The 13,405-nt window shown below is 34.1% G+C and overlaps 1 protein-coding gene across 1 annotated transcript in view; it reads right to left on the bottom strand.

The window, feature by feature from the left end:
* The window catches only part of BRAF (B-Raf proto-oncogene, serine/threonine kinase), a 100,644-nt gene that overhangs the window by 49,241 nt on the left and 37,998 nt on the right, over nucleotides 1-13,405 (bottom strand). Inside the window, exons 6-9 of the mRNA XM_015572684.1 lie at nucleotides 10,742-10,845; nucleotides 9,873-9,975; nucleotides 5,555-5,703; nucleotides 4,482-4,601 (exon numbers count right to left, since the gene is read on the bottom strand). Of these exons, the coding sequence (XP_015428170.1) occupies nucleotides 4,482-4,601; nucleotides 5,555-5,703; nucleotides 9,873-9,975; nucleotides 10,742-10,845 (476 nt within the window). The remainder of the gene's footprint in view (nucleotides 1-4,481; nucleotides 4,602-5,554; nucleotides 5,704-9,872; nucleotides 9,976-10,741; nucleotides 10,846-13,405) is intronic.

The following is a 13,405-nucleotide window of genomic DNA, read 5'->3' as shown; positions in this document are numbered from 1 at the left end:
TTTTAAAAGTATTAGTTTAAAAAACTAATATACCTTCAACTATTACCTCCAGGGACTATCAATGATAACATTGATTCTTAGCCAGAAAACTCCAGGGAAACCTACAAATGGCTAGAAATGACCTATGGTTAATCAGCTGAAGAAACTCTTGTCTTTTAAAGTTACACAAGAATGCTCTAGGTCAGGGGTGGGGAACGTCTGGCCTGTGGGGTGGGCCATATAAGGAACAAAAAATTATTTGGTCTGGCCCTGCCAAGACGTTAATTAAATGCTTGACCAAATATAGCAGGCTAATTTTTAAGTTGATAATTTTGTATGGCCTGGGAATTATGTTATAAATATCCAAATGGTCCCTGGCAGAAAAAAGTTTCCCCACCCCTGCTCTAGGTAGAGACTGAGCGAACAAAATTTGCCTTTTTTTTTTTTTTTTTTTTACCTTTTCCATTCCTTGATAGTTGAAGTTACTAAAATGGCATTTTTATGGAAAGTATTAGGCACTTATAAGTATTTTGAGAATATGCGTGTGTATTTCAGGACGTGAAAGATATACCTGTTACTCTATCCATGAGGTGAATTAAAATCCTGAACAACAGTAAATGATCATTTCCAAACTCAAAAGCTGATCCTGATCCTTTTAGTATCAGTCTGCTATGTTTTGGAATATTTACTAGTACTATGCCCAAGAACTGACTCAAGAGACATGTAAGAATCATATACATTAAGCACTAAAGCAAATATTTTTAAAAAGAGCTTTTTGATGAAGCCATGAAAATAGGTTAAGAGAGGTCTATATTTTGTTACTGCAGATAAAAAAGTCTCTCTCATCACTGTCCCCAAAGTAAATCACAGAGCACACTAAAGATTTGACAGACTGTAAATAGCTGTGAGGAGTCTATGCCCCTCAGAAAGATATCCAAGGGAGCTGGGAAGTGAGGATTGCTTGAAAAATAAGATGAGCTCCATCAGGACCAATGAATGACTCAGTGCTAACAGCCTCTCTTCACATTGGTTATCATTCTACCTCATCTTATGCAAACTCTAATTAATCAGTATTATATAGTGGTTAAGACATAGCCAGAAAGACAATGTTGTGAAGATAAAAAGATATTTTGTGAGGGGAGAGGGTTTAAAGAGGAACAGGAAGAAAAGACATACAGTAGAAAAGAAATAAAGGTTTGAAGAAGCAAAGAAACTAAACAGTGACATAAACTTTAAGAACAGAGCATGTTAACAGAATCTAAATCAAACCAATTTATAGTTTACTTCTCTGAAGCACACTATTAAGGGTATGGAAAGAAATATGCACTTTGTCTATTCATATTAACTAAATGGATCCAAGTAATAATAAAATGCTAGGTACTTTAAAAAATATTGGCCTAATTAAATTATAGGTAAAGACTGATAAAACTGGCATTTAGGAAAATTAGCATGCTTCACTGGTCTCTTTATTCTGGTAAGAAATTTTCAGTTTGTGACAGAGCTGTCTTTACTTTTGCTTTAGGCAGCCAAATGTACACCCTATGCTAAAAGATTCTGGGAGCAGGTAAAAGAATGTAAAAATGACAATATTAGTGTTTTTTTTTAAGTTTGGGAAAGTGCAGATTTTTATAAAGCTATTTTATATAGGCTGATTTGAAATCTCAAGGCAATAGCATACTTTAAGTTAGGACTTGAAGACAGAAAAAGTCTGAATTAATTACAAGATAGTCTAATTAATATAACTGATTTGATGACATCATAAGTGACAGCAACTCATTCTTGAAATTTAGTGAATTAAGACAGCAATATGTAGCATATATCAAATTAGAAATATGTATGCAAAGGACATTAGTCCAGAAGTAAGAAAAACAAACCCTGGATTTAATCTGGTAAGTTTTATTATGATATCTAAAGAAAAAAATGGATATACTAGACAAAAAGACTATCTACTTATTACATAAAGCCAGGAAGAATATAATTTTCCAGCTGGTATCTAACACCACCCAGGGAATGATATGCACTGTTCCACAAAGTCAATTTATCTAGCCTTGAAGGCAAGTATATTATAATTTAGGAGAACACTTCAAGTTATTATATCTTGATATCATGAACATCTGAACCTTGTCCTAAATCCAACCTTAACAAAAACAATCTTTTGATTATAATTTGGTTTCACATAAATATCTTTCAAAGTAGGATGAGCGTTGGTCCATCCAACAAAAGAAGTTTGGTTTACACAACAGGTCTATTTCTCGCTGAAATGAATTAAATTAAGTGTTTTCTGATTCTAAATTAGTGTTTTCTGATTCTGGTTAATGTGAACCAGTATATCCCTCTCTCTCATCATTTCTGGGAATTGATAAAATTGAATTTCCATGCTAGCAGTTCTTTACTAAAACCAAGGCAATTTATACCATGTAAAGTATGTTGGTAGTCAGCAAACTGGCTTTCACCTCATGATATGTCTACCTTAATCTTGCTGCAAACCTCTTTAAAGTAGTACCAAATGAAAAATAAATATTTTTTACCTTTAACACCCTTCAATAAATTATCAGTTAGTTTAGGTCTCATTTTTAATCTTGAATATTAAAAATTCTGAGGCAAAGTGACTACCTCTGTTCAGCGATATGCAACTTTTAAAATGTTGCCTTTTCAATAATGCATACATTCCAAAGAATTTTTTAAAAGTAGAAAAGTCAGTGCCTCTAATTTCTTATCCAAACTGGGCAATGTCTCACTTCTCCAATATGTCTTGGTTACATCTATTTTTATATGTGTTTCATGACCATCATGATTGTTACCAGACTATTAATAAAATGCAAAGAAATTCTGATATAGAACAGAATTGGCATCTGCCTTTTCAGACTATCCCTATACACTTGTAGCAGAAAAGCATCAGGAAAACAAAAGTTTAAACATTTTCCCCATAATTTTCTCAAGACCAGAATGACTTGACATTAGAAAGGCATCACAGTCTATAGAATCTGTCAGGAGTAAATGTCACAGTTAAAGGACTAATTAAAAATCAAAACAATAATATTTTGATTTGCTTTCCTAAAAATATACAGCTGCATACAAATGATAGAAACAGCAGGTGTAAGATGACTCCACCAAAGGGGGTAACTGTTAAAACCTGTCAAAAGAACATAGTGGTTGCATCTTCTATGTTGTCCAAAATAAGTAAATACACCCACTCCTTAATACAAGTTTTTTTGCTAAAATTTCTAGCCTATTACATCTCCAGAAAGGTTGGCTTCATAAAATTATAGGCCTATTTTGAGTGCCAACTTATTATTATTATTATTTTTTAAATATCTCTGGGTAGAATAGCGAGAAAAGTGAAAAGTGAGAAGAAGTAGGGTTAAAACTGACAAATATTTCTGATCTTAATTAATTATCTCTAGAATACTCTAGAACAGAATGCTGTGTGGAGACTTATTTTTAACCATATGCTTCCAGATATAGTATAATTTATACTTTCTCAAATCCCATAGAGAAAGAGTAAACAGACCTGTGTAAGAAATGCTTCAAAGCAAACTGGCATCTTCTAAACTCATCATCATCCTTTTTCCTAGTACGAAACTTGAATATGTGGATGACTGTGTATACCTCTTTATCCTCCACAACTAATTAATACTATTAAGTTTTTCTTTTACATATTATGAATATCCATTCCTTCTGTATGCTGCTACTACTTCAGTTCAAGTCTTCATTGCTTCTCACTGTTTTCACAACCAGCATCCTAGTTGGCCTTCCTTACAATAGACATTTCTCTATCAATATATCTGTATATCACTGTTAAGTGATTCTTTCTTTAAAACCATTTTATCAGATTAGCCCTCTGCTCAAAACACTTTAGTTCTTTTTTTCCTTCTTATGTGTAGTGTAAATTCCAGACTCTCTAATCTAGTTTTACACATACTTCTTCTCCACTTAGATTAGGCTCTCTTCACTATCTCCTAAACATGCCATTGCTATTCCCTTTATTTATGCTATTTCTAACTGCCCCCCGCCCCCGCCTTCCTGCCTCCCAATCACCAGGCTTTTATTCCCCAGGCTAATTCAGACTTTTAGAATTCTTCAAGGTCCAATTTAAATCCCACTTTCTTCATTAAGTTATCTTTACTACTCTCTCTCACTATCCTTTTCTCCTGTAAACATGGTAATATTTGTCCTTATCACATAGTTTTAAATACCGTGTCATAAACTATAGATTTTAATTATATATTATTTTTATTGTTTGCCACTGTCTCATATGTTAATGCTAGGATTCTAAATGGAAGTCTTGTACTTTTATATCTGATATTACCCAATAAAGTGATCAGCACAAGGCAGGGACTCTAAATCCCATGTATCTATACCAAATGCATACTAAAAACCTAACTGGTGTAATAAAATAAGTTTATTACAATCCAGATGTTGAAAAATTTTATAGTAAACCAAAGATCCAAAAGAAACCAGCTCAAATAGCAAGCCACTGAACAGCAGGAGTCAAATCATACCCAAAAGAATCGGAGGAGTATGTGGAAGGGGATGATCCAGATGTAAGGGTGGTCTCTGCAAAGGAGGTCTCCTCCTGTGGTATTGGGTGGTGTTCAAAAAACTTGGAGACAAACAGCAAACTGTGAGGCAAAAACAAAAACAAAACAAAACAAACCTAACTTGTGCAAAACCCAGAAGCTTCATACATCAGAATACATTATAGAGTTAACAGAAATATTGGAGCTCAAATTCCATTTTTAGAAATGGTTGTTAAATTAGTTGTGCTTTTGGCTTATTTTTAAAAATTAAATTGCATTTTCAAAGGCAAGCTCAGAATCTAAAACTAATTGTTCTATATAGCAAATTTCTACATATCAGAAGGGAAAAAATTATGCTTTATGTTAAGGAATTAGAAGAAAATGTAACTATTGCAAAGTCAGATTACATCATTATAATATACTTTAAAATACAGAGTTGAATTCTATTTGCTCAAGTGATCGTGAAAAGTAGTAACACCTTAACAGCAGCAGCAACTACAACACACAAAAAGATTTTTAAAAGAGACTTAGTCTAATTTGTTAGAGAAACTCTAGCATAAAAAGCAAATAAAAATTTTAGAAAAAGATACACTAGGTACAAAGATTTTAAATCTCACTTTTAAATAAATTGGGGGTGCAGGTGGGGTTAAAGGAGGTAAAGATATAGAGATAGGAAGAGAGAGAGAGAAACAGAATTTACAAAATAGCTGACAGAATCAGATTCTTTGATCTGTGGTCCAAAAATATAATGGTTAACTTAATTGAAACAACAACTGCTCTCCTCCCCAAAACTATAAGTGATTTCTATGGGTAAGGGATCTTTGTTAATTGAAAGAGAATATAAAACATAAATGAAATGTGTAGCTGAACCAGAAATACAATTTTGGAGTAAAATACAGGCTATACTACATACTACTCTCCAGATACACTTAAAAAAAATTCTCTGTAACAACTCTATTGGACAAAAAATTCCCAAAGACTCTAAGACATACTAGTTTCACATTCAGAAAAGTTAAATGCAAAATGGTAGATAGAAATCTTTTTTGATTACTTACTCAAGTTGGTCATAATTAACACACATCAGTGGAACCTCTGTACTACAACGCTGGTGAAATTTATAACCACATGTTTGACAGCGGAAACCCTGGAAAAGCAGCTTTCGACAAAAGTCACAAAATGCTAAGGTGAAAAAAGTTTTCCGTACCTGCAAAGTAAAACATCATAGAGGATTTCAAAACTTGCAAGAATCTTTTTAGGAATCAACTATTTACTCTCTTGTTTAAAATAGTAAACCTTTTACACATTTAGAGTATGAGAACTGCCTTACACACTAATATACTCAAATGAAAACCAGTGGCTTCAACATAGTAGATAGACTAATATGTATTATCTCCCACCCAATATCCAATTAAAAAAATCAGAAGTCTTGATGGGAAATGAATAAAAAATTCAAAACTAATTTCAATCTTGACTACATAAAAATAAAAGTAGAGATTAGATAAGAAGAGGGAATAGAACTTAAAGATAAGGATACAATATAATAATTGTACAAAGAAAAAAGTTACAAGATGCTCACTAGTGTTACTATGTAAAACCACAAAGGTATCCAACAGAGGAGCACCCCCCCCCCAAACGCAATGGAAGGAGGGAAAATGTAAAAACATTTATAATTATAAAAGACAAAGCTATTTGTAATTTTATGAAAATCAAAACAACCCTGCCTAAACTTACTAACTAGGTTAAGAAACAGGAAAATCACCTAAAAGACAGTAAGAACAACTTAAGTCATCATTTTGTTAGAGGATTAGAACACCTAAATGCATTTGTGAACACTCCTCTGTGAAACTTAAAAGACAACATGTAAAAACTCCACTCAGAGGCAAACGCTCTCCAACAAGGATTTTCAACCTTTTTCATCTCATGGCACACATAAACTAATTACGAAAATTTTGTGGCACAACAAAATATACATTTTTGCCATTTTGACAAAAAATGAGTATAATTCTGATTAATTCACACTGGATTACTATTGTTGTGTTGGCTGTTGTCATTTTTTTAATTTGATAATCTAAGGGAAAAGAGGTCAGTGCCTCTGACTAAACAGTCAGGTATTGCATGTTTCAAAAGTTTTTGCAGAGCAGCAGTGTTTTTTTTTAGAAGGAAGGGTGAGAGTATAGGCCAGGGGGGGAAAGTTTTAATCAAAAACTAAAGTAAAAAATATATTTTGCACTATGACCCAGGACACATCTGTATTCATATAACAATACTTACCCTAACTACATACATATACATTAGAATTTTCTAATCTATTACATGTAAATGCTTTCCATGAATCATTAAATTGAACATAATACCCACAGTTTACCAAACTCTTCTCAGTAAACATATTTAACAGAATTAAAAGTTATTTTAAAATGTTTCATCAAACAATGGCATCTTAAAAAAGAAAAGGCATCTTGGCATATCATCCATTCTGGTTTGTGAGGACATTTAGGTAGTTTTATAAATGACTTTTGTTCTCTTCACTTTCTTTTCTATTATCACTTTCTAGGGGATTTAAAAAGGCAACTGCTTGTTTTTAGCTTTGTTCCTTTTCCATTTGTTTCTGGATATACAAGAAATTAGAAGATCTTTAACATGTATGTGACCATTATTTGCCAAAGTCAAGAGAATCTTTTATGCTGCTAGCATAATTTCAGGAGATAGAGCACAGAAAAATACAAAACTTTCACATAGGAATAAGCATTTTATAGTCATTGGATCTTCTTTGCTAACCATTCAGACCTTCACTCTCCTGATAATCTGTATCATGAAACCCTAATTTCTCTTCCTGCATTAATTTACTCAGTTATAACCTTTCCCAGGACTGGGGATCGAGCCTGCAACCAAGGTATGTGTCCTTGATCCGAATTGAATCTTGGAGCCTTCAGTCCATGGACCAATGCTCTAGCCACTGAGTCAACCTGGTTAGGGCTGAACATTTTTTTAAAACTGAAAAGGTAACATGTTTTCTTGCTTACTTTTCCCTTCACTCTTCTCTGCTATTCCCTCATCCATTAGACCTTAGTTTAGATATTCTTCATTTGGGAAACCTTCTGACCCCTCAAAGGCAGGTTAGGAGTCTCCACTCTGTATATCTATAGCACTTTACACATAGTTATTACAAATGTTTATAAAATTTCTTATTAAATCAACTGTCTCTCAACTCAAAGGCCGGGATACTTTTTTCCTTATTCATTGTTATATTATCATATTAGACACAGTGTTGGTAACTGGGAGGTTTTCAATAAACATTTACTGGAAGGTCTCCAATAGTGCTGAAAGGATTTCCATACTCTGGAACTAACCTGCAGTTTGCTTTCATTACATTCCTATATCAAGGACCTTCCTGAGGCACTATTTTAGTACAATTTTCTGATTAGCAACTTAGGTCTTCTTTTATCTCCCCATATCTGATTCCTAGCTAAGCATAATAATTAAGAAAAAGAATAGTAATCATTATGAAATGTAAGCTCAATTTTTTTTTATTCCTAAAATCTTACCACTCAAAATTCTACACTGAGTTAAAATTCAATAGTAATAAACTTCCTAGTTCATCATTATAAAACTATTTGCATAGTAAATCTGATTGATGTTAAGTGTATTTTACACTTGTTCAGAAGATGCCTTGACTACTGAAATACCTGATTTCATTATTCACCACTAATAGAGTCCTGAATACACAAACCCCCATGGAAATCATCTCATCAACTGTCTGCTTTAAGAGCCCAGCTGTACTAATCACTAAGGCACATGGAAAAACACTTGATGCCGAAATGGTAGCAATAACTATCCATCTAGAAAAAAGTAAACTATGGTTAAAATTTCAGATATATAGATAAGAAATGTACTCCTGTCTTGCAGATCACTCTAATCCTGGCTTTTGCCTACCCTTTTAGAGGACAGGTTCTCAAGCTCTGGGAACTGTGTCCTCATCTATAAGGTACAGAGGTTTCACTTTTCAGGCTTTATGCTGGTGACACTTAGCTTAGGCTAGGTTCTAGCAAGTGCAAACACCAAAGGGAGAAGTCATCAAAGAGAGTTTTAATGTCTTCTTTCAGTCCTCAAGGAAGAGCTGTGCCACTTCCATTAACTTATACTTTAGAAATTTTATGCAAGTGTGTCAAGATGTATGCAGAAAGATTCTGTTTAGGCCTGCACATAATAGATTTTTAAAACAACATCTAAATGTCTATTATTAGAGGGATGGTTAATTATACAGAATTTATACTATTCTTACAGATTATGCAATCATTATAAAAATAAAACTAGGTATATTGCCCTAACCAGTTTGGCTCAGTGGATAGAGCGTCGGCTTGCGAACTGAAAGGTCCCAGGTTCGATTCCAGTCAAGGGCATGTACCTTGGTTGCGGGCACATCCCCAGTAGAGGGTGTGCAGGAGGCAGCTGATCGATGTTTCTAATTCTCTATCCCTCTCTCTTCCTCTCTGTAAAATATCAATACATTAAAAAAAAAAAAGATTGCTTAAAAAAAAACTAGGTATACTGACATAAAAAGATGTCTATGAAGCAAAGAACAAGACTCCATTTTTAGTTTAAGAAAAGGAAAGAAATGGGAAATAATGAGGATAAAAGAGGGGAAAAGAGAAAATGAAAGAAGAAAAACCATAGGGTCATAGATATAAGCATATATGTTTATAAATATATATAGAAAGAATTTGGAAGACTATACAAAGGTTGATTAATACTAGTTTACCTCTAGTCTGGTATTTTTCACTTTTTTACTTGCTATACATTTTGTGCCTTTCAAATTTTCTTTTAATAATGAGCATGTATTGCTTTTTTTAAATTCAAAAGAAAGTATAATGACTCAAGTAAAACTCTAGGTTCTCTGCCACTTGGCTTGCCGTTGCGTCCGTGAGTGTGGTTGGGGAGCTGAACTAGTTTGAATAAAGACTCCTTGCTTTTGCATCGGGGGAAAAAAACCCAAAAAACTCTTTAGTTTAAATTCAAGTTTTTTAAACAACTGATTTTTAACTGAGGTAAACTATCAATCCCCAAATTATTCGTTCATATTTCATATTTCCTAAATAAAAATTCATTCACAGAACATAAACATTTTAAAATATATATTTATTTGATTTCAGAGAGGAAGGAAGAGGTAGAAACATCAATGATGAGAGAGAAGCACTGATTGGCTGCCTCCTGCATGTCTCCTACTGGGGATTGAGCCCACAATACGGGCAGGTGCCCTTGGCCTGAATCGAACCCTGGACCCTTCAGTCCGCAGGCCAATGCTCTATCCACTGAGACAAACCAGTTAGGGCAACATAAACATTTCTGACATTTCAAAAAAAATGTAAAGGTACATACAAAGTTGTGTGTTGTAAGTGGAACATTTTCCAATACTTCAACATGCAATTCCTCTCCAGTAAGCCAGGAAATATCAGTGTCCCATCCAATTGGTTTCTTCTCTCTGAAAGTGTAGACACAAGCCTTCCTTGGTAATCATACCTAAAAACCTTCATATACCTCATGCTGAAGATACAGAAATTGGTTAGTGAGTGGCCAATAATAGTGAGGGAGTTTTGGCTCCCTGGTCCCATTGTTAGAAATTTAAATGGCAATAAATTAATTTTTAAGTTTACACCAAATAAATGTATCACTCTTGGACAAACAGCAAGGTAAAGAGATGTACTCTTTTCTTAAAGTCAGTTCCAAAACAGCAGAAAATTACTGTTCCTGGCATTAAAAAAATAAAAGAAAATAATCACAGGTATAGATATATCTATCCAAAGAAAAAGAGTACTTAAGGGATAACATGCCCCTAAAAGGATAATTTTAAAAACAGGATTCAAAATTAGGAAGGTGTGTGTATCTTGGCATAATTTTAGATATTTTGAAAAAAAGTTCAATATAAAATGTTAATTTGATAAGCCTTTTGTGAAACTACAAGTTTGTATTAAAAATAGGGGAGTGGAGCCGAGTCCACTATTCAAATGAGTCACATTCTAAATGGTTAAAAAAATTTAAGAATCACATATTTTAAATAAAGCCATTTTATCAGAGTAACACACTATTGTCACACACAAAATTATCTAATGTTAATGCATCAAAAGGCCCACAAGATTTCTTTAGGCTAAATTTAATAATAATTTAATACTGTTTTCTAAAGTTGATTTTCAATTCCCCTGGTTTAGGTAAAGATCACAACAAAATTTCACATCACATACAAACCATACCCATCTTGAATTCTGTAAACAGCACAACACTCTGGGATTAGACCTCTCATCATCAATGCTTTCTTTAGACTGTCCCGGACTGTAACTCCACACCTTGCAGGTACCTACAGTATCATAATTGCATGATATGAGGTAAAGGAAATAAATTATGTTTTTCACATTTAAAAAAAAATAACTTACCTATATCAGATACAACATAATTTCTACAGCTTACTATTAAAGGGAAACTATGACAGATATGTATTATTATTCACCAACTTAGAATGAATTTTAGTTCATTAAAATTATAAAATATTTTAAACATATACGAGAGATTAGAAAATATAACAGATCACTATGTACCCACTACTGAGTAACTATAATGTCAACATTTAAAGCAAAATCAATTTTGATCCAACACTGTTTAAAACTAAAAACTGCAATCCTTCAATTACACTGATGGTCCTTAAGAGATGTATTACTGACCCTAAACACAGGAGAGAAAAAAATACTTTTCTTATGTGTATAACTGATATTTGTCAATTAGTTGACTAGCACTCCTGTTTCCCCAGGGAACCTGCCCTTCCCTAAAAATTCCAGGAGAGGCTCTCAATCAAGGGTCACTACTTTTCTAGCTACACATGACATAAGCTGGCTAATCAGTGTCCTGTATCCCTGGCAATAGCAATTGATCCAAAAATAGATATATGACCCCAATACAATCAGAGTTCCTCCCTAACTGATAAATGGAACTGGTTGAGAGAAGTTCCTCTTTTCACTATAGTTAGAGTGTGCCAAGCAGAAAGAAATCTGGAGCCCCAGTAGCCATCTTTCCCACTGAATTGAGGAAATCTGGATACAGAATGAAGCTAACCTGAGGAGAAGTAGAAAAGGCACTGGGACCCCTGGAAAGAGATAAAAGAGTTTATATACTTGAGGTCATCCCTATTTTGGATTTTCTTCTTCAAGCCCCCTTCCCCAGTGAATCTGAATAATTTGCAAATGAAACGTGGACTACAGTGGTGCAGTGGAAGTTCAGGTTTTAATGGTGAGGGTGGTGAGGTGGAGGACAGTGGAGGTACAGGGGATGTGTTAGTTAATAACAATAAAATTAAAGGTTCCATTTTTTAAAATCACGTAATTCTTAGCAAACCAAAAGTTTCTAAAGAATCTTCATGCTACAGGGGCAAAATGGAGTAAGAGTAGATATAAGACAGCTGAATTTAAATAGTATATCAAAAGGAGAACAACCCAGAAAGCCAAATTAGGACCTACAATCAGAAAAAAGTAGGATCCCAAATTTGGAACAATATAACCATTAAAACTACCCAGCAAGGGAATAGTTTCTCATGAATGAGTAGGCTCATCACTGGAAGTATGCATGAGATTGGACTGGTACAGTTGATCCTCTATTCATGCATTCTGCACTTGTGATTTGTCTACCTGCTAAAATTTGTAACCCCCAAATCAATACTTGTAATGCTTTTGCGAACATGTGTAGAGCAGCGAGCTGAACATGTACCTTCCCAGCTGAGACTGGAAAAGGTGACTGTGCCTTCTTGTTCTAGCTCTCATACAGTAAACGGTAAACAAGTGTCCTATGCCAGCGGGCTTTTATGCTAATAGATGCCAGCAGACTGTGGAAAAAACACACAACCACAAACCACCTAAGGGTCACTATTCAGAGGCCATCTTTGGCTCATTTATATAACAGCAACCCTGTATTTGCCCTGACTAAATGGGTCAGTATTCACTAATTCAGTGCTTGCAGCAATTTTACAGAACATAAATATTGTGAATTAGCCATACCTTCTAGAAATAATGAACTGAAGGAAAAAGTTCACTTTTCCCCTCTACTACTCATATTCTGCCTACTCTAATGCAAATACTTCTTGATTGGCAACCCTAATTTAGTTTTAAAAGAAGGTATTCTTAATCTTTGTGTGTGTGAGACTTCAAAGAATCTGATGAAAGACTCCAATGCTCTCTCTGACATAAAATTTCAGGGAGGGGGATTCATGGAACCTGAAGCCCATGTAGGGATTGCTGAGGAACCCACTGAACTCAGATTTAGACACCCCTCTGCCCCCAAATATAATCTTACATTTCATTAGTCTGCTGACAATTGTTCCACTATTTTTACAACAAAATTAAAATTCTGTATGGCATATAAAAGCATTCAATGAACTGGGACTATCTACCCCTCAGGTCCTTTGGTAATTTCCCTCATACACTTCTGTATTGCCATTTTCAAATACAGTTATGCTCCCTTATGTTTCTCTTGCACAGGTTGATTCCAAGGTGTATGTATATTTTTCATCAGCAGGCAAAAAATTGGTTTTCCACTTTACCACCAAAACAAAGTTATCAATCACTCCTTTATTCCATTTCTGTAGGCTGATATTTTTTATACTCCTTGCTCCTTCATGATAGCACCTGTTCAATAGACCAACAGACCAGTGGAAAAGTCCAAAGCAGATTCCAACACATAAAGGAAATTAGAGTAAAATAAAGGCAGCATCTGAAATAAGGTAAAGATTACCTTTTTAATAATTAATGTTGGGATAACTGGATTGAATCAAGGGGAAAAAAACGTTCATCCATACCTCATACTGTATACTAGGGTAAACTACAAATGGAACAAAGATTTAAATGACGAAAGCAGGAAGGGGCAATCATAAAAGA

Source organism: Myotis davidii, unplaced genomic scaffold (assembly GCF_000327345.1).
Source record: "Myotis davidii unplaced genomic scaffold, ASM32734v1 scaffold329, whole genome shotgun sequence".
NCBI classification, from domain to species: Eukaryota; Metazoa; Chordata; class Mammalia; order Chiroptera; family Vespertilionidae; genus Myotis; species Myotis davidii.
This window is presented reverse-complemented; position numbering and strand designations above follow the sequence as displayed.